The 26,459-nt window shown below is 48.0% G+C and overlaps 1 protein-coding gene across 1 annotated transcript in view; it reads right to left on the reverse strand.

Moving 5' to 3' along the window:
* Positions 1-26,459, reverse strand: part of LOC147632432 (uncharacterized) — a 130,692-nt gene that overhangs the window by 1,044 nt on the left and 103,189 nt on the right. The window contains exons 16-18 of the mRNA XM_086807256.1: positions 18,674-18,919; positions 16,538-16,750; positions 16,171-16,255 (exon numbers count right to left, since the gene is read on the reverse strand). Coding sequence (XP_086663382.1) covers positions 16,171-16,255; positions 16,538-16,750; positions 18,674-18,919 — 544 coding nt within the window. The remainder of the gene's footprint in view (positions 1-16,170; positions 16,256-16,537; positions 16,751-18,673; positions 18,920-26,459) is intronic.

Genomic DNA, 26,459 nt, shown 5'->3' on the forward strand with positions numbered 1-26,459 from the left:
TGGCTGGCGAGGGCGGGGTTGGGGTGGCTAGTGCCGAAGCTCTCTCAAGAAAGTGTCTCTCTGTCTGTGGAGATTGATCAAGAAGAGCCCTATGCAATGCTGGTCCGGGAAGTCAATGATCTTGGAGAGTGGGCCAAATCCCTCATGAAACAGCTAGTGAAATCTCCCATAGATTTCATAGTATACTAGGCAACGACATATGTAATGCTCCTCTGTCTCAACCTCTGTGTGGCATAATCGACAGATCTTCTCCTCCTTGGGTCTCCGTATGAGCTCCTTAGCTTTGAAGACGCACTCAGCTCTTCTTGTCAACACTCTGAGGCAGTGGGATGAAACCCGTATGCCCAATCGCAATTTGCATGGCATGGGACACGTGAAGACTCAGGTTGCCTGGATGCTAGATGAATCCATCCTCCATGAGCGTGAGGAAGTGATCTCTGTAGAAGTGCATCTTTTGTGGGAGCTCCAAAGGTGTGATCCATGTGCAGTGAGGCTGAGAAGATCTAACTAGATAACCCGGTTGGTGTCCTCATGAGAGAGCTAGAGAAAAGGGTCCAAATTGTACTGAAGGGGTGGGACTCAGGAGGCGGTCCTTGTGGAGCCCATATACTGAGAACCAAGTGGAAACTAAGGCATGCCATACTAGAGAGTGGCCCTCAAATGCTAGCTGTCTCGAGGACTCCAAGGCAAGACTCGGATACCTGCGGTGATCCATGTGACTGATGTGATGGAAGTATGTGACTTTCTGGAAGAGTGCATCCATTACTACCGGGGAAGCAACAAACTCTGCCTGGAAAATCTGGTGTGGGACTGATGGTTTGTTGTCGACCATACGCGAGAACATCGTGACTTGGGGATTGATAGTTTTTTGCGGATCATACGCAAGAACATCATGACCTGGGGCCTCTCAACTTGCTCAATCTTCTTCCGATAAATCTGGCACCCATAAGGTTGCTTCACACATCAAGGCTGGTGTGACAAGGGTGTCAAAAAGCCAACCCTTCGTCTTGGGCTCCTGGAAATGTTCGTGGAAGCATTGCCACTCAAGTAAGCTCAAGGCTTATATCCCCGTGTCACTCTGGCATGTCCTACGTGAAGCATGGTGAAGCGCGGGCCACAGAAAGTGACACTAAGGTAGACATAGGATGAGACAATCTACATAGGATCCCCTCTGTATGTGAAGCTTAATTTGGATGAAGGGGCGGGAGGTATTGAAGACCATTACCCTGGTTTTACAAACGTTAACAGTGAGGTCCCACTCAGTGCAAAACTCCTGTAAGGTATCCAAATGTCTCTGAAGCCCCTCGGCTGAAACTAGAAGGCGGACAATGTCATCTACATATAGTAGTAGGGGGGTATGTATCCCTACCACTAGTGTGGGACCAGCCCCGCCTGATATGTCAATGAAGTTGGAGATCTCATCAATGTAGAGGCCAAAAAAAATGGGTGATAGAGGGCATCTCCTGCGATGTACCTCCTATGGGGCTCTCACTCATCTAGTGTCAGACTCATAGAGGGCCATGATGCTCCAAACCATGGCAGATGGGACTCTTATCTCCTGTAGACGCTGTAGGAGGTGGGCTCCGGCTATAGTATTAAAAGCTTTGCGGAAATCCACAAAGCAGCAGTAAATCCTCTAATGTCGTGCTCTACTCTCCTCGATGATGGCATATAGGGTGAAGATGTGGTCAAGGGTAGAGTAGCTCCTCAAAAAGCCTACCTATCTTCAGGCTTTGCATCCCTCTCTCTTTGCAAATGAATTGAGCTCCGTCTCTAGCGCTGATCCAGAGTTTGGCCAATGTGTGGCCAATCATGATCATCATGTAATTATTAGGATCACGTGGATCTCTGGCTTTGAAGATGGGGCTGATGGTGTTAGCAGACCAAGATGGCAGAAATCCTTTACAAAGTGCTCTATTGAACATGTAGGCTAGTAGGGGCGATACGGTATAATCAGCATGTGAGATGTACTTGGCAGTGAGTCCCTCCTGATCCTGAGCCCGCCCACATTACGTAGTCTACGGATGGCCTTGAGAACCATGCCCTTTATGAAGGTGGAGGTAGTGGGGGTAGAGGTAGCTAATGGGAGATATGACAGAGGGAGCGAGCATAGGAGTGCCATGTGTCCAGGAAAATGATAGGTGTGGGGGGCAATGTTCTCAGAGTTTCCTCCAAGCTTCTTTGCAGTTTGGCACTAGAAGTGTCGGTACAATTCATCCTCTTTCCGAGCGTAGAACTCCCGTTTCTTGCATTGGGTGAGGCGTTGAGAAATCCATTGTGCTTGGTGCTTTGTGATTGGCCCGATCCGTACCTCATGCTTAAGACGGGAGAATGTGGCTCGGCATTCGTCATCATACCAACAATTCTGGGGCATGGAACTGTAAGGTGGCTTGGTGGTAGATCGCCGCATACAAATGAAAGAAGTGGTGGTAGATGTGTGGAGAATGGTGGCGAGCTCTAATGTGAGGGCGGGTAGGGGGACAACAGGATCCACATCGTGGAGTTGGCGGTAGATGTGGTCAGAGTAAACAGGGTCAAGCTTGTGATCAAAATGGACCTGGGTGTAGTGTGAGATGGGGGGGGTGGCAGGGGGCTTGGGTGGTGTGCAAGTAAGAGTGAGAGAGAGGTAGGCATGGTCAACTTCAAAGGGGGGTGCTAGGATGGAGAAGAAGGGGAGGTGTGCCAAAGCTGGAGATCCCATCAAGTAATCCATGGTGCTGCTTCCTCCTAAGTAAGGGAAGGAGGTGAGGATGTTGGAGGAGGGCCATCGAGACATCCAGTTTTAGATAACAAGACCATGTGCAGCTCCCAGCTTTAAGAAATGTCTTCCATACACCGTGACCTCCTCATGGTTCTGTGATGATCTCTGTAACCCCGTGTCAATGATTTCCAGCTCCTCCTGTAGTCTGATAGGGTCATCTAGATCAAGTAGTCGGACTTGGTGATTCCCTGTCCTGGCGTTGAAGTCCCCAAGCAGGACTCCCCCTAGCTATGGAAACTCCATAATATCCCCATATAATGGTAAGTATGGTGACTAGCCATGCTGTGCAGCGTAAGGGCAGTGGCGCGGTGCAAAATAACACACATCAATGTGGATGACTCTGTCCTTGGTAAGCTATACCCACACCCAAACATACCGTGCACCCAAAGATACCCTACTAAGAATTTGTCGGAGGTGGGGTCTAAAAAGGACAGCTACCCCTCCCGAGCCATGTATCTTGATGTGTGAGCCATGTACCAACTCTTCCTCTTGATGTGCGGGTCTCGCCTCGGAAAGCTGACTCCCACACATACCTGGCTATGTCTGTTAAACCCCTCTCAGGGCCCTGATGAGTCTCTGTATAGAAAATGACATCCCTACCTGTGAGAATCTCGCTCAAACCTCTTGGATTCGACCACAAGGTGCCATTGCATTTCCATACTGCTCACATGTTTGGTCTCATTGACCTCGTGTCCCTATTTGGGATGGTGCTCAGTGAGAATGACCCTACCATCTTTGTAGATAGCCTCATGAACTGTCACTATCACCTCATGCCGGTGTGCCACCTGTGCTGGGGTGAGATCATCCCCCATGTAGACCTGTGTGCGCTTGAGGGCAAACCATGTGTCTAAGAAGGCCTGTCTGTTGGTGGCATCAAGGAATCTGATGATGAGAGGCCGCTCTCGTGTCATATCGTTTCCTACCCTCAATGTATCTGCAAGAGGGGGGGTCCTATCCATTCCTATCATCTGGCAAAGCATCATGGCATCTGGCTTGGGGGAAGCCCCCACCTGGCACATGGAGGACCCTATCCTTCTTGCATTTCTCCTCCTCTCGATTCTCATGTATGATACTTTGTGGGGGTTTGTGCTTCTTCATCACCTCCACACAATCTTTCTTTGTGGTCTGCAGTTCTTCCCGCAACTTATCACTCGCAGCCTTCAGCTGCTTTAGGGTTTCCATTTCTGCCCGGAGTTCCCCTATCATCACTGGGATGGCCTCTGGCATTGCATGTTGCTGCATCTGGGTCTCTTTCAGCATCCAAATCTCCTCCTCCTGGTGGTTCACCTTTGCCTCCAGTTCTTCAAACTTATTATTCTTGCCTTGTCACTCCTTGGCGGAGGCCTTCCAACTGTTTTTCACGTTAGTTCAGGACCCTATCCAGCACCTTCTTCCGCTCGCCCTGCACCTTGGTGTTGTCCTCCAGTCTTGATGTATGGCTCTAGCTCTTGTAGGTTCATTCTGGCTATTCCCCCCTAGTTGCTGCCTTGGGGGCCTGAGCAGGGTGGGTGAGCAGAGGGGAGCGAGCTCATTCTGAGACTCGAACAAAGAAACACTTTTGTCATTATCTTCATCGTCTCCAGTCTTAGAGACGGTTTCGCTACTCTCTTAAGGCATTACCCCGGGAGACCCATGAGTTGGGCATGACAACAACCAAGTACTCCTGGAGGAGCCTGGGTACTATGGGACTTGCCCTCAGGCGCACCCACTAAAAACTCTGTAGACCTAGCTGACAGTAGCTTAGCAAGCAGGCACAGCACATCAGGCAGTGGAGCGCGAATAGGGCGGAGAAGCGCGAGCAGCGTACGCAGCAGGCTGGCCACAATGCGCAATGTGAATAGAGGGGGGGCGTGAAGGTGCTCACGCCATTGAGAGAGAGAAATGAAATGATATCTTAACGTCTCTAAGAGGCCATAATGGCCTATGAGACCAAACCTGAGAGTACATCTGAAGATGGTGTCTCATCAAAGAGAACAACTAAATGAAATTGAAAAGTACAATAAACTGATTGTCTTACAGTTATAAGAAATGTAAGTAAGACTCCTAGATGATACTGAGTAGAAAATACTGGAAAATACTGAGTACAAAATATTGGAAAATGTATATCAAGTAGATCCATGTATGTTGATCAGTTGAAGTGTTGCCTCTCCTCAGATCAAATATCTCCACCATGGGGTTGTCTAGAGTGGAGAGATCATAGAAGTGACGTAGGCGCCTCCGATGCCGAGCAATAATGGCTCTGATCTGGCGATGGTGAGGATGCCATGGTCGGGATCCTGGTGGGCGTGGCTGACGAGCATGACATAAGATGACTGCTCTATCAGTGGTGACTCCCTGGGAGCCTGGTTGGGGCCCTTGGACGGATGGAGGAGGTATCAGAAGGTGTGTGGGCTGGGTTGTTGGTGCTGGTGCTGGTGCTGGTGCCAGTGCCGGTGCCGGTGCCGGTGCCGGTGCCGGTGCCGGTGCCGGTGCCGGTGCCAAAGAAATCTGTCAGGATCCTCTGTCTAGGTACATCATGGCTCGGTCTCCTGTCTGCCAAGAGGGTCTCTCTGTGTCTCCTGAGCTCAAGTAGGAACAATCCTAGGCATCTCTGATCCTCAAACTCCATGACCCTGCGTAACAGCCCAAAACCCTCTCGGAAGAGGTAGTGATATCTCCCTTGGATCTCATAATAGACTGTACATCGGCAAATGTAGTGCTCTCCTGTCTCTGCCTCCTAGTAGCATAGCTAACAAATGCGGTTAAGTTGGTTCAGAGCAAGGATTCTCAAGCAAGCATGGCTGGACACAAAAGGTACACTTCGTTAACAGATCAAAAGGCTACTCTTTAAAAATTGTGAATGCCTATGGTTAGTTGTCGAGAGCGGTTTTAAGCAAAAAAATTCGCCATGAAACCGGGTGTCCAGATGGCCATAGTCAGACAGCCTTACATGTTTCCCACATAGAGGAGGTACTAGAACCGTGGATTACCTCATGGGGTCTCCTGCTCCCATACCACATCCTAGACTTCACCATCCCTCCTCCCCCCATACTAGCCGACCACGTATACCTTTCTTTCACGATCTCATGCCCCACCTTACCACACACACCTGCACCCCCTGCCACCACCTTAACCCGCATCCATTTCCATCATGATCTTGACCAGAACTATAAGGACCAGCTCTCCCGCCACATTTGGACTTATCCCTCCCTATCTCCACCATTACATTCCAACTCTCCCCCATCATCCATGACTCCGCCCATGCCAGCTTCCCCTATACCACATGCTCCTCAGCAAGTTTGCCAATAGGCTCCCAACCCCATAATGGGTGGTATGATGAAGAGTTCAAAACCACCAGGGTTCACCTCTTACACGAGAGGGAACATGGGCTTATTTTAGCACGTGAGATGCAATGCATCTTCCATAGACTCATTAAAAGAAGCACGCATCTTTTGCTAGACGAGAACATGAGTTATACGAGCTCTTTTAGGCGAGGATAACTTAGAAGCTTGGCACATTCTTGAGGAAAAAAGAAATCCCTACACCTATCACAAACCCTAGCCTCTGGGAAGCCTATGCACGACAGTTGTATATCTCAGATGTCACACATCCCTCAGGCTACATCATTTTATTCGATTCTCTCAATGTCAAAAAGCAGCATAATGCGAGAGCAAAAGATCACGAGGATCTACACTCGGAACGCTTTGTCCACAGGCACCATGTATTGGCTCCCATTCTTACAAATCTTTTTTATAGAGCACTGTGTGAAGGCTTCCCCCCCTCTTGGACCACCAACATCATCGTCCCCATCCACAAAGCAGGAGGCCCCAAGGATCAGGTAACTACAGGACTATTGTGATTCAATGGCCAAGATCTACGGAGCAATACTAGAGCATGATTAGCTTATAGCAGAGAGAATGGGAAACAAAGCATCAGGCTAGGCAGAGGAGAAACTTCCCCAAATTGGGCCATATCTTTACTTTACGGGCTACCATAGAGGAGGCGAAGTCATGAAATCGATGTGTATCGCTGCTTTGTGAATTTCTGCAAAGCCTATGACTCTGTCCCCCCCGTTTGATAGGATGCCTGCAGGAGCTCTAGTTCTTACATGAGATGATATGGGGTGGGATGGCACCATATGAGGCAGTGCTTGGAGGAGTACGTGCACATGGTGCACTCCTGGGAGATATCTGTAGCACTATTGGGGTTAAACAGGGTTGCCCACTCTCACCTACACTCTTCGGTCTATACACTGATGAGATTGCCATATTTGTGGACAGTTTCGGAGGTAGAGGCTCACCATTGGCCCAGACAAAAGTGCCCATATTGCTAATATGCTAACCACACTGTCTTCATCTCAGATTCAGCCAAGGTTTTGCAGAAATACTTGGATGCATTGGACAGATTTTGTAAGGAGAGAGACCTTATGGTTAATTTGGGGAAAACCAAGGTTATGGTCTTTAACACATCGTATGTGGTCACCTCACGATTATCTTTCTTACATAGAGAGGCCCAGTGAAGATTGTGCAAAAGTACGTATACCTTGGAATCACTTTTACATGACCCCAATTTCGCATGACCATGGCTGCCACCGACTGACTTGAACGGAGGAGCATTACAAGTGATGTTGTTGTCATGCATGATTAGGAGTAAGCCATCTGTACCACATGACATTATACCTGCAGAGTTTGGGGTGGCCCCATTGGTTATATATGCCCTCTTTTAGACCGTCACTTACATTCAGCATGTATACCCTCTTGACAAAGATTGCCTCCCACGGCTAGCACTAGAGTCCTCTATGCAGTTATATCGTGAGAGGGAGATGGTTATCGATGCCCTCTTTCAGACTGTCACTTACATTCAGCATGTTGACACTTTGGACAGAGATCGGCCCCCATGGCTAGCACTAGAGTCCTCTATGCAGTTATATCACAAGAGGGAGAGGGAGAGGGGGAGGGAGCGGGTGAAATGAGCTGACAGCCCTCCTCGTCGTCCACACGGCCCCACCACCATTGCTGCTATATGCATTTGGAGGTAGTTGAGTGGTTTCATGCACATGGCATACAGATGGACCGTCTCCCCCCATTTTAGTACAGCCTAAATCCCCCCTACCTCGACCTCTCACAACATAAGATCAACTGGATTATCCGGTTAGATCTACTCAGACTACATATACATCGGACATGGGTGTAGCTACCATAGATCGGTAAGAAGTGTGAGTTCTGCAGAGAGCACTTCTTGAGACTCTCCGAGGATGGATTCATAGGAATCCCAGGATAGATACAAAATCACATGTCACATGCTTTGCGTATATGCTTGCGTATCACGGTTGGCCAGCAGCCAGCTTAGGGTATCCTCCCATCATAGAGACTGGCACAGCCAAGAATATCCCACAAGAGGAGAGGATATGCAGAGTATGCACCACGGTAGCGGTAGAGGATGAGACCTATTATATATTTAGCAGTCCGGCTTACTACAAGATACAAGGGAGATTCCACTGCCTTTTCCGAGAGGGATTTGGGCCACTTGCATGGGTGATAGAATACGAGGATCAGAGATGCATCAGCATGAACTTGATGGACCAAGACGACATAGGGATGTAGCATTGAGGCAGCATGCTGAGAGATACGCCCAACCCCGACAGGACACCTCCCAAGGATCATCACAGCTTTCTTTGTGGTACACGCATCCACATCAGAGTCCATCAACCATACCAATGCCTCTGCTCCGATACCTGTGCTCTAGCTCCACACCCCATAGGAGTTCTTAGCAAGAGAGCCTGATCCATTCTACGAGCCAGATGCCCCTGACCCTGAGCATCAAGACCTTCCACCACACAGAGACAGATCTGGCAGGAGTTTCTCCGCCGACATGACATGCTCCCATCACAGAGGCATGACCCTCTTTCTACCTTGAGAGCGGTACTTGCTGAGGAGGGATAATAGGATAATCATCTACTATCTGGACGTATACATACATTGGTGTTTTCTCCATTCCTTTTCAGGTCTTCCACGGCTTAGTACCATTGTATTGCTTATGGTCTCATAAACCCTCGGGGTTTTTTATTTGGATGAGGACCTTACACCGGCAGAGATAGCACACCGGAAGGAACACATGCCGCGTGTGCTTGAGGCAAGGAAAGAGGGAAAATGGGCGGCATACAGAGATGGCCGAGTCATCATTACGGATAGAAGGCCCGCCTAACGGTGCGCGGCCTATGAGACCTTGCGATTCATGGTGTGGAATCGCAATGGAGCCCTTAGAACAGATGCAGGATACTTTCACACGCAGTGATATTGCTATGTATATGGAGACCCATCAGTGCACAAACAAGAGGCTTCTTGATGTGCGGGGTTATAGATGGGAATTAGTGTTCCACCCTCAGCCACGCACAGGGGGAGGTACCAGAGGATATGGAGGAGTGGCAATACTTTTTAGGGAGGAGCTTCATGACCAAAGACATTTGGTACATAGAGATGCAGATGTGAGGTACATGTGGATCCGAGTATGCAAAGAGGGGCTCCGCGAGCAATATGTGGCGGTATGCTACTTTCCCCCAGCCAACTCCAGGTTTGCACCATCAGGAGAGTCGCCCTATACGCCACTATATGATGATATCATGAGGTTTGCCAGCATGGGAGACATATTACTATTAGGAGACTTTAACGCACGTAAAGGCATAGAGCAGGTAGAGCTGTATGATACTCATGAGGCTATGTACCGGGAGATCACGGCAAAGGATGTAGGGTTGTAGAGATCAGCACAGGATGAGGGGGAGATTACAAATTATGGCAAGCATTTTCTCACACTTGAGAGTGCACAGTGGACTACTTGATGGGATCTCCTTCATTGATACTTGATGTGCGGGATTTCACGATTTCCAATCGGCCCATCGGCATAGCAGCCGATCATGCATACCTGAGTTTCACACTAGTAGGTAGATCCTCGAGAAATGGGGCAGCCACTCATCTACCTAGGTACCCAAGATATCAGTTTACACGTGAGACAGCTGGGGTTTACCGAGATGCAGTATCTGATGGCTTGTTTACTTAAGACCTGCAAAGCCCTTTCGACGAGATTACGAGAGGATTGGTAGGTGTACTACATGCATCCGCCTCATATGCGTTTCCATGCACTATGATCCCCCCCCCCCCCCCCCAAACACTGCCCCACAGAACAATTGGTATGATGATGATAAGTGTCGTGAGACACGGGCATAGCCACAGCGTGAGATTGCCATTGGGACTCTCACACATAGACAGGTCAGGATGATCTTTCAGCGCCTTGTGAGGAGGAAGAAACGAGCCTACTTGGCTAAGTGAGAGAAGGAGATCTACCAAGTCTTCCTGGGGAAGGACAACAAGAGGGCATGGAAGATGTTTTAGGAGACACAACCTCGTACTCCGATTACTGCACTTGAGGCATGGCATGCTTATGCTAGAGAGCTATATGATGCACCAGGACAGCCCCCACCCCCCTCCACTAAGAACTAGACCGGCTAGCAGCACCTGTTTTACTATGTGGATGGTGCTAGATGCGATAGACAGGTTACAGAATGGCAAGGCACAGGATCATGATGGGCTAGTTGGAGAGCACTTCTCATATGCGCGTGACACTTTGGCTCTGCTGATTGTACATGTGTTTAATCGTGCCATTTGTGAGGGTTTCCCAGCAAGTTGGACGACAAAACATACCATTGTACCTCTTTAAGAGTGGGGACCCCATGGTACTAGGCAACTACAGGATGATCATGATTGGTCATTACTTGGCCAAACTATATGGCTCTATATTGGAGTCGGAGTTGAGCCGTTGGGCAGAGAGGCATGGTCACCGAGCACATGGACAGGCCGGCTTCAGCAGAGGATTTACTACCTTGGATCACATACTTACACTTCAGGCACTTATTGAAGAGGGCAGGGCATAGAAGAGAAGGATATATTGCTGCTTTGTGGACTTACGCAAAGGCTTAGATTTGTACGATGGACCAATGATTATTGTAATCTGTTACTAGATCTCGTTGCTGATCTCCCTCTGAATGTCAGTCGAAATACCGTAAGATTCCCAATGGGGTCTAAGAGTAGGGACACTCTGAATGTGTCCCAAGATAAGATGTCTGGCATTCCGCACCATATAACTGAAAAAAGGCATGCTTTTCAAAGGGTTACAAGCATCCTTCCACTCCCACTCACCAAGGTCCCAATGCAAATGCCTGATAGGGCAGCCACCATACAACCAAAGGCTAACACTCTCTGTGATCATCCTTGGGGGGAGGGTCAACAAAAACGTGCTTCCCTAACCTGCCAACAACTCTGAGTGGACGAATCTCGGGGCCCTCAATAAGGTCCTGCACGTCACATCTCTCCAGTTGCCATCCATCCTGTACAGAAAAAAAGACCGGTACATCATCCTCTCTAGGCAAGGGGAGACCCATAACTTGAAGAGGAACACCTGTCCCAGAAAAAACCCCAAACCAAGAATGATGAACGGCCTTCCAAGAAAGATCCAGTAATCCAGTGGTTGGGAATGGTTGCATCAATCTGTGCAATCCTCCGGCTAGAGCCTCTCAAATGCTGCGTGAAATCCAATCTCTATACCTCGGTGAGGCTCTGAAGCCTCTTCCAAGCTAGCACTGTGGGGCATAGGGTCTCCCAACAAGCCCAAAGAATATGCAAAGCTGCCCCAAGAGGCCTTCCATGCACATCTAAGATCAAATCATTCCACCGAATGGGCTGCCGGTTAACTTCCTCCGCTGAACGTGGGGGGATGTGTACCAAAAAACTCTTCAGGCAGTCCCAGGCCCGTAGGAGGGACCTAACCAGGGGGGATGAAGGGGAGCGGTGAACTGCATCCGAAAAAATAAAGCGTGAGCTGAGAGTCCAATCACCTCCGCGAACAGGGACACACTTCGTGATCTGCTGCATGAGAAAGTACTTCCACGGCTCAGTGCCTGGAAGAAAGCCCCTAACAACAAGCTTACAAAGCAAAGCCTTACATTGCATCTCAGGGTCAATGATATTCAATCCCCCTTCCTGCTTAGGCCTGATAATGGTTTCCCAAGCAACTCTAGCCCTGGTGTGTGCATTTCCATCAAGCTTTGACCAAAGAAAGTTCCAAATAAGGTGACAAAGCCGGCCAATGCAGCCCTTATGAAAAATCCAGCACGAAGCGATAAACCAAGCCGTGGCTAGCAAAACTTGGTTAACCACCAAAGCTCTAGAGGCCAAGTAGAGCTTCCTCCTACTCCAGTGATAAAGTTTTCTTTTAATGCTTAAGAGCATTGGAGCAAACTGTTGTGCAAGGGAGATGTCAACGCCCACCTGACAACCAAGGTATCTGGCAGAGCATCCTCTCTCAATCCAAGTAAAACCAACATCTGTACCCCAATTTGCAAGAGGAGAATCACTGATCCAATAACCAGCTGACTTATGCCAATTGATAGTAGCTCCTGCTGCCAAACAAAAGGCCTCCAAGGCTGTCCGGAAAGCACATAAACAAGCATGTGAAGCCTCAAGGAACAACGCCGTATCATCTGCCAACTCAGAGTCCAAAAACTCTTCCTCCGTGCATAAAGGTAGCCTGAGACCCACAACACCAGGGGCAGCCCGAAGAAACCTGCTCATAGCCTCAGCTACAATGAGGTACAGTAAAGGGGCGAGGGGACAGCCCTACCTCACTAAACGGGAAATCTGCAAACACTCACCGCGCCCCCCACACGCTAAAACAGTGCTATTAGCCTCCCTGTATAGGTAGGACACCCCTCTGATCCAGTTTTGGGAAATCCCCATGTGTGCCATAGTGCCATTCAAAAAATCCCAATCCACTCTGTCATAAGCTTTTTCAAAATCAAGCAAAAGAATGGCAAGAGGCTGCTGACTAGACTTTGCCCACTCGACAGCTTCCCAGAAAGAAAAGATGTTATCAAATATACTCCTTCCTTGGAGGAACCCATTTTGGGTATCATGGGTAGTCCTTTGGAGAATCGGCTGCAACCTTATACTCAAGGCTTTAGCTAAGATTTTATATGCAGATCCAAGGAGGGTGATGGGCCTCCATTGCTTGATGTCAGTCTTGTCCCCACTCTTGGGGATAAGGTGAATTAGCCCCTCCGTGAGGTATGGAGGCATCATACCCGACAACCACATTTCCTGAAGGGCAACAGTGATAGCATCTCCAATATGATCCCAAAAAAGAATAAAGAAGGCAGGAGAAAGACCATCATCCCCTGGGCATGAACCACTGGAAAGAGCATGCAGTGCGTGAAGCGAGAAAGGGGCATCCAGGGAAGAACACATAGCATCTGTAATGAGCCTGGGCATGCATTCCCAAACTTTTTGCCGTGCCACATCTCTCTGAGGAGAGGGCACCTCTGCAGCCAACAAAGACCAATAAAAATCTGAAGCAATACCCCTCGCCTTATCAGGCTCAATATGAACCTCACCCTGTGAATCCTGCAAGTACCTCACAGAATCCCTACTATGGGAAGGCCTGTGTGCTGAAAAGAACTCTTTGTTGCATCTGCCACCCATCTAAGTCCAAAAAGCCTCGTTCGCATGAAAGGCGAACTCAGCCCTCCTGTCCATGGCCAACTGCAGCTCTGCTCTAACTGTGCTCAAGAGGTCTGTAATCCAAGACGCATGTGGATGCTTTTCACGTTCTCTCTGAAGAGCAGCAATTGTACGCCTAATAGCTCTCTCCTTGTCTAGAGCCTCCTTCTTCTTGGACAAGGCAGTGCTATGATAATGATGGCTGGTCCTCTCAAGAGCTAGCGCAATATTATGACGAGGATTAGGACTGTCACAAGATCTCCATATCTCTCTGATCTCAAGGGAGATGTCAGCATCTAGATAAAGAGAGTCAGGGATACGGACACGGGGAGAGGCCGAGCGAGCCCCAGGCTCCCTGAGACACAAAACGACGGGGCAATGATCGGATTTGGTGGTGCTAGGCATAATAGCAATGGTGCCTCCTCTGTCCAAGGACCAATCATCCACATAAAACCTGTCCAAACGTGCAAAGATGCTCTCATCCCCGCTCCTAAAGTTATGCCAAGAGAAAGATAAGGAATTTGGCCTTCTCTGGAAGTCATCCTCAATCTAGCAATCCCTGCCAAAAAAGGAAAGCGTGAACCTCTCCCATGAGGTTTGCTCCAAAGGGTGTAAACCCCCTTCGCGTCCACCCTTCTTGTCAGAAGGTTGCTCAACCATATTAAAATCTCCTCCCACTATCCAATGATCAACCTGGGGAATGACATTTGTAATGGTGTCCCAAAAGGCCACCCTTTCACCTCTCACGTTAGGTGCATAGATATTCAAGATTCCCAATTTCTAACCCTCATGCATGATCAAGATCCACTAGGCTCTAGTAGGGATGATAACACCGTGCCCAATAACACGAGGCATAACAGATGCTGCCACTGAAATGCAAACACCCCCTCTAGTCCCAACTGCCGAGGACCAGAAGGTGTGGCCAGAAAGCATCTTACTAGTTTTGCCACACTGAGATCTATCCAATTTGTGTTCCTGCAACAAAAGTACATCCATAGACCCTCCTATAATAGCAGGGTGAAGCTGGTCCTTCAGAAGGCGCTTCCTACCACGGGTGGCAAGCCCTCCAAGGCCCTGAACATTCCATGAGAGGATTCTCATGGATGAGAAGAGAGTTTGACCCCCGATCTAAGAAGACGATGGGCAGCCTGAGGACGTCTCTCATAATGCTGGAGGACGGGAAAATCCACGGGGCAAAGTCCACTGACATGCCCTTGTCCGAGGCCCTGCATATGTATGAGAAACCTGTTTGCCCTACAGGGCATCAAGGGCAATGGCATCATGCTGAAAATCCTGCAATACATGATCCCCACTGCGCTGAACATCCTGCATATCGCCCCCTCCAAGTAGAGAGGACTCAACAAAATCATCCTGATATGAGATATCATCTCTCTGCAAAGATGCATCAGCTGACACATCCCTCTGACCAGAAACATCATCTATCTGTACATGATCCGAGGAGGCCTTCCCATCAATTGCACTAGGGAGGTGGGCATGAGAGACAGCTCGCCACACTTGGCGGACTGAAGGACGGGAAGGAACCAAGGTAGTGCCTGAGAAGCACGCTTACGAGGCCTCCTGTGACCTCAAGCCCGAAGGCAATCTTGAGCAAAGTGACCCTGTCGTTGGTGACAAACCCGGCATTGATCGGGTTTACCTACAATCTCCATACGTTGCTTAAAAGGGCCACAAGGACCTGGAAGCAAAACATAGTCCTCAAAGAGCTCAATGTCATGGGCAAGAACCATGACCCTGGGGACAGCATCCGCCGAGGCAGTGACCACCTGGGCAGAAGATGTCGGCAAGGCGTGGAGGAGGGGCACTTGAAGAACCAGCCCAAAGGCAGACCCGATGGCCTCTAACATAGGCCAATATGCACGAGGAAGACCTGGGAATCTGAGAGTAATCGGAAAACGGTTCCAGTCTTCCTCAACAGGGTCAAAATAGCTGGAGTAGGGAAGAAAGTATATCTTCCTTGGGCCCACTGGCAAAGCTCTGCCCTTCAAAACCTCTGAGGCAACGTCCTCATAATCAAAATCCACTTGGAAGAAACCTCTTCCAAGCAACCTGACATCTCGAAAGTGTGGAGCGAGGTCGGAGGGCAGAGCCGCTAGGACCCAATCCCGAGCCTAGAGACGGGACGGGTGAGATCCAAAGATTCTGGCAATGAGGGTCGTTTTGGAGTCTTTCTCTATTTCAGCGTAGAGGACCGCGAGCTCAGCTTCGGAAAAAACAATGGTTCATTTCATTTCTCTTCCCAACTTCGCCCCACCCCCCCCCCCACACACACACGCACGCACGCACGCGCGCACACACACACACACACCACACACCCCCCCCCCAGAAAAAAAAGAAAAAAGATACAACTTTATGATCAAAACATTTTAACATCATCTTTTCTAAAACCTTATAAGAAGAAGTATAATTCAACTATACGGCACTTTTGCGAGTTATCGGCAAGCAGGGAGTGTGTGTGTCTCCATTCCCCATTTAGACTACTACACGTATACCAACTTGGTCTGTCAGGAGAGCCCCTATCATTCAACTAGAAGAATTCCACTTAATGGGTTTCCTCAATGCACATCTGCTGTAATAGAGGCAGGGCTCAGACATTCCCACCACATTGGCCTCCCTGCATCCATCACCTTGCCATAGAATGTTCGGAAGGCACAATTTCTAATGCATTTGAGTGCAACATACTTTGGTAAATGGTTTGTTCCCCCCTCCCTTTTTGCACCTCATTTTTCAGTGACCTTCACTGATAGTCTCAACCCTGTTGGGACATGATATAGGAAGCTTTACATTCACAAGGAACACAGAGCTTCCTTCCTCTCTCTAGTCCACTGTTATAAAATTTGTAAAGACAAATATATACTGATTTCTCACCATGGGGGGATTGTTGCCTTGTTTGTTCATGAATCCCCCTTGATGAGATTTTCATTGGCATCTTAATGGTTGTCGATGGCTTCTTCTGAGAACAAGCAGACAAGAGGTTAGTTAGTCAGCTTCAAATCAGGAATGTGTTGGCTTGATTCAATGTGCAAATAAATCAAATGCTTGGAGATTATTCACAAAATTCCATACACTGATGGTGAGGGCATTTCCATGTAAGACTCGTGTAACAATATCCATTTTTGCATTCAAAGGCATGTTAAATTATTGTGATTTGTTTTCCATAAAGACTCATGGAGTTCTTTCATCAAGATTAAATTATGTACATTCACTAAAACCTTGCACCATTCACCATCAATACCTGTAACAACTCACACTCTCTTGAATCCTCGTCAAGTTGTTCATGTGTGGCTTCAGAGGTGGTTGACATTTCTAACTTATCATGATGTTTTTCTTGATCTTCCTTGTTGCTTTTTTGGGGCTTGATCACAGGGTCAGAGACAGAACTTGAGAAACTTGTCTTCTGTGTCTTTTGAATGTTATTCGATACTTTTTCAAACTTCTCTATTAAAACCTGTCATAGCATGTTTGTATCCACTAAGTCAATATGCAAGGCCTCGTAAACACTATGCTATTGTGCTCCAAAAAATCGCAAGTGTTGCTGTGAAAAGATGCCTCTAATCTTTTGAAGTCAAAATTAAAGTGAGAGCTTATTTTTGTTCTTAGTCATGTGAAGGACATGCTAGAAGAGAAAGCATGAAATCATAAGGTTGCTCCTTACATGACTTCATAAAAAGATTGTATAACCTCAGAAATTAGAGAAAATGATTTAGAAAGAATAAAAATCAAGATGCATTTCACCAACATTAGGATCTGAATCCTAGATGATTGATATCATTTATAATTTTGTGGCCATAAGGGCCTTGGAGAAGTCAGAGCAGCTGCCATGGAGTCCTGAAGGAAAAGCCACAGGTAGTTGAAAACCAATGAATGAAGTATAATCCATGGAAGAATTCTGTGCCAAAGGGGAGAACAAGAAAAACTGAAGAAAAGGCGGACTATAAGAGCAAAAGGGAAAAGACAGCACGGGGAGGAATGGAAACAAGGAAGAAGGGAGAGGTGGAGGATAGAAAGCAAAAGGAAGAAAAGAAGGGAGGCTAAGTTGGAAAAAGAAAGAAAGTAATATTAACATCTACAAAAGACCTCAAGGATCTACGAGACCATAAGTGATACAATGATACCATGGATATACTGAGCCATGAAAAAAGTATCTGAGAGAGAAGGAAAAACGACCATCACTAGTGTATACAGATGTGACATCAGCATGTGACCCTGTATGGGAGAAACTAGCCATGATCAACTAATAAGGATGCCCTCCTCGGCCAATACAGATCTCATGGCAGAGAGAATATCTGGCCTTTGTGATGGAAGCATGTCATGGCATCGAAAGACCATAGAGGCTGAGAGGGAAACCAGAAAGCGGTGGCAGGAAGGCTAGGGTTGTCAGGGAGAGCTATGCAAACTGGCGGTAGAGGAATGAGTATCTGTGGGGAGTGGGAGAGGACCAGACAAGTTGGTCGAAAGACCATCGAGGCTGACAGGGATACCAGGGCATAGTCACATGGAATGGGAACTGACAGATGGAACGGGGGTCTGTTCTCGAATGGGAACGGGAAACCGGAAAAAAAATGGGAACCACACGTCATCACCATATGGCTACCATTTGCAAGCTAAGGAGATGCAAGGGCATATATTGCCAAGCCTTTTAGATGCAAGGTCATACACCACTCTCATATGATATGATATGATCATAGAAAAATACAAAAATTCTCATTTACTCAAAAATTAGACCCAGAATGCCTTTAGCCAAGGATGCACATTTGCGGAACGGGAATGGGAACGACACACGTTATGGAACACATTCCCCCGTTCCCAAGGCTAGGGAACGGCGTTCCATGTTACTATGAACCAGGGGGTGGCAGAAAGGCTAGGGCTGTTGGGGAGAGCTAGGTAAACCGGCCGTAGAAAGAAAGAAAGTTGTATTAACATCTTCAAAAGGCCAAAATGACCTATGAGACCAAAAGGTTACATCATATCCATGAGGTACATCATCCTGGGTACAAAATAGTAATAAAAAAAGATAACAAAAATCTAGAACTATAAAATCTGATCTAGGCACATGAGCAGAGAGCTCTCATAGTATCTATGGGGATTGGGAAGAACTCGTCAGACTGGAGGGATCTCGCCAGCAGAAATCGGAAAAGGGTGGGGCACTTGGGGTGAGGGGGTGGGGGGAGGTGCTCTTGCTCACTCTTGTCTTTTACTTAACACATCAACTTATTACAAAAAAGGACTTCTTGAAACCACTGAGATCATTAAGTCAAGATTAACCGAAACTTGGGGTACAAGAAACCCCTTTTTATGTTTCTACGCTATAAGTATGAACCTTGTGAACCCTCTAAATAGATCCATTCTAGATTGAACAAAATAGTCACACCTCATGTATTGCTGGTTTGACACCCTTCAAAAATTTCTCCAAAGGAGGGCCCATCAACCTGTAGGCTTCAACTGTAGCTCTCACAGCTGCATTTCTGACCTCTCCATTTGGACTCCCAAAGCTGTGTGTTATGAAGGACATTAGGGCCTCCACTGGAAAACCTAGCTGAGGGTGAGGCTGCAGCCCAAACATGGGAATTGCAACAAACAGTAATTGGAGACGTCCAAGAAGTGGCTTCCAAGTTGCCTACAAAAAATGAGGCATTTCAGTGATAGTTACTCTATAAACCACATGAAAGGCTGTTTGTTATTGATAGAAAACACTTTGATTTCTATTGAAAATTTGTTAAAAAAGAAAATTTTTCAGAGAAATTTAAATGAAGTATGAAAGAGACCATAGAAATGTTTTGTCTACAAAATGCAACTGTTTTCTATTTACTAATCACAATCATGTGAAGGAGCCACACCCTCAGGTTTAGACTGGCAGCTATCCATAAAGCTGCAAGTCCTAGTAAGACAATAGCTGCTGGCTTTTTCTTTTCTTTTTTTTTCCCAAAAGAAGATTCTTCCTTAGTCATAACAGAAAAATCTCAGCAGAAAAGCGAACTACAAAACTAGCAGCCTTAGGGGGTAGCCTGCTATGTACATCCCTCCAAAGAGGTAAAAACAAGAAAACAAGAGGGAGCTCTCCCGCTAGCTGGCTGCTCCCAGAGGGAGACTACATCGGGGGAGGGGGAGGGGGAGGGGGGAAAAAGCCACATGGGGGGCCTGTAATGCCAAGGTGGTCCATCACCCTCTCTAGTGAAAGGGCCTGGACTCCAATGTGAAGGAAGACAGCCTGGCACGGCTGCATCCGCCATGGTATGTAGTCTCCTACTCTTATTGCAAAGAAAAAATATGATCAACTAAATTTTCGGTCTCATGTAAATATTGCTTTAGCTTACTAACATGAAAAACTTGGTGGACACAATAGCCTGTTGGATGAGCAAGCCTTCTACTCAGATACTTGTAGAGGTAGAGATATATCATCATCTAGAGGATGCAGTGGTGTGATCGATTTAGAAATCAAAATCAAATGCAGTGCTGTGATCGATTTAGAAATCAAAATCAAAGGTACCAACATCTAAAGGATGCAGTGCTGTGATCGATTCAGAAATCAAAATCAAAGGTAACAACAACAATAAGAAAATCAATCTCATATAGGTGAGAGAGGCCACTCTAGAGGCAAGGGGAGTGAGAAAGGCTGAGGTGGTTGGCAAAATAGTATAGAGTGTTATAACTATGGAAAACCAAGGCACATTGCAAAAGGCTTAACATACCAACTAGAATTTACAAGAATTCTTAGGACACCAAGGATTGATGACCCAAGAATGAGCTATTTTAATTTGTTAGTACACCCATCTACCTATTGATCAACATTGTCTCAAGTCCAAGGCTTAGAACTAACAAGTACAAGCTCTACAAGAAAAAAACATCATAAGTATAAGATCTACCCTTAAGTCAACATTCCATATGGGGTTGCTGAGAGACCCAAAAAATCTGGCAAGGTAGATTGGTCGCCTGTGAGGCACTCCCAGTAGCGCCCTCGCAAAGTGTAGATGATATCTAGCCAAATGAAGCTGATCACCTCTTTTGAGGGGGGGTGGGGAAAAAGCCACATGGGGGGCCTGTAATGCCAAGGTGGTCCATCACCCTCTCTAGTGAAAGGGCCTGGACTCCAATGTGAAGGAAGACGGCCTGGCACCGCTGCATCCACTCCGAGTCGCCTGTGAGGCACTCCCAGTAGCGCCCTCGCAAAGTGTAGATGATATCTAGCCAAATGGAGCTGATCACCTCTTTTGAGGGGGGTGGGCGGGGGGGATGTGCCTCTCTGCATCTCACCCACAAGATATGCCAAGCGGTGATACTGCTGATGATCTCTTATCTCTGACAAACTCCAATTCCTGGGGTCACGGAGTAATGTAGACCATTGATGCTAGAATGGCCAAAATCCAAAAGTGGGTGAGCTGAAGGGCAAGGCCAGTGCTGCCCTTCTCGTAATGGAATCCACCCTCCGCTGTAGTCCAAGCAAGCCGCTCCCCATGTGACTAATCAGTGGAGGGTGCTCCACTTGAATGTGAAAAGCCTGAGAATCCTACACCAAACCTGTTGTGCCTTTGGACAATCAAAAGGCAATGACACTGAGTCTCTTCAGAGCACTGCATTGACTGCACAAGGCTGGTCAGCCCGCACTGGCAAGCTAGGTTCCAACTGCAAGGCTACAGTGTGCCAAAAGCCGGAGGAAGAGTGTTTCTGCACCAGAGCCTGTGCCAATAATCTGCAAGGAAATCATGGAGAATGCTTTGGCTTGCATGTGCGTTGTAGCCACCAGGGTGCCATCTAGTGGCTGTAAGAGAATGTGCTGGCCTAAGCAACAAACCAATGTCTGCAGCCTCTGGGCGGTTGGTCGGGTCCTGCCAATAACACTCTCTCCCGGGTCCCCTTAGATCAAGGGCCAGCCCTCCAAAAGCCAATGTTGCCAGTTGGCCTCCACGGCCACCTTCACAGGGGAAGTGCCACCTGCAGTTGTGGAAGCCCACAAGGGGGGGTCCCATATAGCATAGCCGATGTGACCAGCGTGTCAAAAAGCCACAGCTTAGTGCGTGGCTTCTGAAACTGTACCTGTGAGCACATCCTCTCTAGACCTCTTAGTGCTGCATATCCTCTAGTCAATTTGGCCTCTGCTGCCCCCCTCATGGAAAATGTGGGCCCAGTGAAACATCACTCCAAGATATGTGTATGAGTCAACATACTCCACTGTCTCCTGCCCATATGTGAAAATAGGCACTGATCCCCAGACCCACTGAGCTGTAGTGTTAAACACCATAACCTATACCCTCTGGTGAGTCTGCTATAAGCACAATATCATCACCATATAAGAGCAGAGGTATCCAAGTGCCAGCCAACTGGGCTCCTCTGTCCCCTCGTGTCCCAATATAATCAGAGATCTCATCAATGTATAGTCCAAATAGAGTCAGAGAGAGCGCGCAGCCCTGTTTCACCCCTATAGTGGAGTGTACTGGATGGGAGAGACCCTCTGAAGTCCGCACCTGCCCAACTACTGTCTCATAAAGTGCCATAATAACCTAAATGAGCTCACATGGAGCTCCCAAGTCTTGTAGCTTGCGCATCAGTCTAGCTCTGGGCACTGTGTCAAAGGCCTTGCGGAAATCCACAAAGCCACAGTAGATCCTCCTCCCATGTGCTCTGCCCTCCTCAATGATAGCCCTGAGGGGGTAAAGATATGATCCAAAGTAGAGAATCTCCTCCTGAAACCGGCTTGTCCCTGAGCTCGGACCCCTTGTCTCTCTGCCCATCTGCTCAACTCCTGCTCAAGAATAGAGGCATATAGCTTGGCCAGCGAGTGACCAATCATAATGGTGCGGTAGTTAGTCCGCAGGCTCGGATCTCCAGACTTGAGTACCGGCACAATCGTGGAAGTACTCCAAGTCCGACGAAACCCCTCACACATGGCTCTATTAAACATGAAAGCTAGCAAGTCTGCAATCATATCGCTAGCATGTATGAAATGCTCGGCTACAATGCCCTCATGATCCTGTGCCCTCCCTGTATGCAATCTGTTGATGGCCCTCCTCACCATCTCTGCTGTGAAGAAGGTAGAAGTGGGTGGACAAGGCTCTGGAGGGTTCGGTAGTAATGGCTGCTCTGGTACTGTGTAGAGGGAGGCTGCATGCTCGCCCCATGTATCTGGAGAGGTAATGGCCAGAGGCGGGGGGGTGCTCTCTAAGCAATCTCCAGGCCTCCCCAGAATCCTGACTCAAAAACAACTGATACATCTCTCTCTCCAACCGAGCTAAGAATGCTCTCTTCTTCCGCCGAATGAGGCATCAGAAGATGATGCGTGACTGTCTATATGTAGTAACACCTGTGGCCACCTCTCTCTGTAGCCGGGCTCTGAGCTCCCTACAGTCATCATCATACCAACTATTCTGGGGCATGCTCCCAGGATGTGGTCGTACTGTGGGTTGCGTGTGTGGGAAGGCCGTCGTTGCAGCTGTATGTAAAGCCTCTGTCAGGATCTGTGTGAGCTCTGCTAATGGCCTCTGTGGATCGTCTGCACTCAACAAGCTGTTGTAGATCTCTGTAGTGTATACTCCATCAGTCTCTCTACAGAAGGTATATCTCGGGTGATGATAGGACTGCCCAACCTGGCGGGTACTGTAGTGGAAATCCACTGTAAAGGAGAGAAGTGCATGATCCACCGTAACTCCGATGGGCCTGGGGCCAATCGCAAAATCCTGGATACTCGAGATGAAGGTTGGCGAGGCTAAAACATAATTCACTGTGCTAGCCCCTTGTCTGTGTGGAAAGCAAGTAAAGCCACTGGCAAGTGGATAACTCTCTAGGCCATTTAAAATGGCCAGCCCATGTACAGTCCCCATCTCCAAGAGGTATCTCCCATACTCAGTACACTCCACCTCATCTTGTGATCTCCGGGTCAAACACATCTCCTCCACATCTATCTCTCTCAACATCTCCTCCGAAGTGTCAAAGAAGGAGGTCTAGTACTGAGCCGTTCAAGCATTAAAGTCCCCAAGTATGATAACATCTCCCTCCTTGGAGAACTCCCATATGTCCTCATCTAGAATCATATATGGAGATTGCCCCTTGGGCGCTGCATAATGAGATGTGCTGGGTGGAAAGTAACAAATAGCAATGTATAGGGGTCTACCCTCATCTGCCTTCACTCTGACCCACATGTACCTCGCGCTCTCATCATCACGGAGCATAACATGGATGAGTGGCTGAAGCTCCTCTCTAAAAAGAACTGCAACTCCTCCAAATCCGCAACCACCATGCTTCGAACGGGCCTCCTGTCTACAAGTCGTCTCCCATCTGTATCCCGCCACTCTAGGTAATGTGCTGCCTGGGGCCTAATGTGTCTCCGAGTAGAAGATGATGTCCCTATCTCTGAAGCTGTCCTCAAAGGCCCCCACATCCACTCTCAATGCCCCGTTGCAGTTCCATACTGCAAGTCTCAGACTGGTCCCATAGGTCTCGCACCATCAAGTGGTGCGTCTCTCTAGTATCACCACTCTGCCTCCTTTGTAAAATGCTAGCATCCCTTTTTCTCTGGCTGCCCTAATCTCCGGCATGCACTCCCTCATATGTGCTAGCTGTGCCAAGGTGAGGTCATTTCCTAAAAAGATGCCCGTTTTCTTAAGGGTGGAGCGCTTGGCCAAGAAATCCTTCTTGGCCTCCAAGGTGGAAAAGCGTAAAATGAGAGCCCTCTCCTTCAAGCTCTCTCCTCCATTCTTGTCTTTCTTGCCCACTCTCCAAGCCCCCGTGTGTGTAGGCCTCGAAATGCCCATGCGTGTGTATAAATCTTTGAATTCCTCCTCTACATTGTCACCGTCCTTAACACCCGTGATCCGCACATGAAGTTCCCTTGTCTTTCTTCCTTGTTCCTCCTCAATGGTTAGGTTGATAATCTTCAAGGTAGATGTGCTTTCGGCCTCCTTGTTCTTACCTTTCTTGACCACTTCTATCCATTTCTCCGTTTCATCTACTTGCTTTTGCGTCTTCGTGAGCACCTCCACCCACGAGGAGGTCTCCCGGGACTTCTTTTCTTCTCCCTCTTGAAGTATTCTCACTTGGGCCTTGATGGTGTTCAGCTCCATCATGACGGGCTGAATTTCACCTTCCTCGAGCTTATGTTGAGCACGTGCTTCTTCTATCTCCTTCTTGAGATTTGCGATCTCTGCATCTTCGGCTGCTATCCGCGCTTCCAGCTTCTTGACTTTGTCAAGAAGGCTCCAGTTGACCATATTAATTGCATTGTCCGTCTCTTTCTTGTGTTGTTGGATGGCTGCCTTGATCAGGTCTTCAATGTCGATCCTCTCCATCTTGTCTTGGGCTGAAAAAGGCTGGTTTCTGGTTAAAAATTAATTAACCCTTGGCCATAGGAAGAGCTCTGTGCGTGTCTGCAGCGCTTCCCACAGAGAAAGAGGCCAGAGGGGGCTGTTGCGAAGAGAGAGAAAGATAGGTAGCAGGCGGGAGAGGGAAGCACGCGGGGGGAAGAGAGAGAGAGAGAGAGAGAGAGAGAGAGAGAGAGAGAGAGAGAGAGAGAGAGAGAGAGAGAGAGAGAAAAGAAAGAAAGAAAGAAAGATATATTAACGTCTGCAAAAGGCCAAAATTGGCCTATGAGACAAACAAGTAGTACAATGATGTTCCTCCAGTCATCAAGAGGAAAATGTGGAGTGAGAATAAAATGTAAAAGTATGACAACACGACCATAGGGGACTCAATGGTGGTGTACAAACGAGAGGGTGTGGATGGAGTACTAGGACTACTAATGCATCTCTATATGCTGAAGGGGTGATACAAGTATGATATGTTATCTACTCCTAACTACATCCGGAGAGGTTTCTCTACTCTTGACCACATCTTGACTCTACGGGCCATTATGGAGGAGGGCAGGTCGCATGGGCGACGGATTTACTGTAGCTTTGTGGACTTCCAAAAAGCATTTGATACAGTGCCCAGAGCCAGATTGATGAGGCGATTACAGGAGATGGGGGTACCCACAGAGCTCATATGGGGGATTATGGCGTTATATAGATCAGTTGCAGGACAGGTACACACCCCAGAGGGGGTCTCTACTTTGGTTCACTCCACTATAGGAGTGAAGCAAGGTTGCCCGTTATCTCCTTCATAGTTTGGTATGTATGTGGATGAGGCTTCTGACTACATTGAGAGATTGGGGGACAAAGGAGCCCAGCTAGCAGGTACATGGATCCCACTATTGTTATATGTTGATGATATTGTGTTGATCTCTGACTCCCCTAAGGGTATGCAGCGTCATCTGGATGCTTTACATGAGTTTGCACATGATAGTGGATTGTTTGTCAACCTTGGCAAAACCAAGGTTATGGTGTTTAACACCACGCCACGGTGGGTTAGGCGATCAGCTTCCACATTTACATATGGGCAGGAGATTGTGGAGTATAGAGATGCATATACATATCTTGGGGTAGTATTCAGTGGACCAGTGTTTTCGATGAGGAGAGCAGCAGAGACTAGATTGACTAGAGCACATGCAGCCTTGGGTGGTTTGGAGAGGATGTGTTCGCAGGTTCAATTTCAGGAACCTCGAACGAAACTTTGGCTTTTTGACACTCTAGTGACATCAGCTATGCTTTATGGAGTGCAGATATGGGGACCTTCAGTGGGCCATCACAACGCAGGCGGGTGGAGAGGTATGGAGAGGCCTTTGGTATCTATGATTGCTAGGATTATTAGAGCCAAGGCTGTGGTACCTCATGAGATTATTCGAGCAGAGCTGGCGGCTGCCCCTCTGGTGATTGAGGCTCTTACGAGATCAGTCTCCTACATACATGGCTTGTGGGATCTCCCCCGAGACAGATATGCACGCCTCGCCCTGGAGTCCTCCCGACAGTTAGCTTTACAGGGAGACATGGCTTGTTGGTATGGACAGATGACATCTTGGTTCCAGGCACATGGTGTTAGCATGGACAGATTGCCTCCCTTGCAGTATTCTCTGGAGGCACCCTCTCTCACTCTCACACGGACAGAGATTACCAGACTCATCCGTCAGGATTTAGTTCAGCTGGACATTAGGAGGACATGGATACAGTCGATTGAGGAGCTGGGCACGAAGATGGCTTTCTACAGAGAGCATTTTCTTCAGCTCACAGCAGATGGTTTTGTGATCAGACCCAGTTACATGGATGTACACTTGTCTCATGCAGTACGATGTGCTATTG

The sequence above is a fragment of the Cibotium barometz genome, chromosome 13 (assembly GCF_041138505.1).
Source record: "Cibotium barometz isolate CiBa-2024 chromosome 13, ASM4113850v1, whole genome shotgun sequence".
Taxonomy (NCBI): domain Eukaryota; kingdom Viridiplantae; phylum Streptophyta; class Polypodiopsida; order Cyatheales; family Cibotiaceae; genus Cibotium; species Cibotium barometz.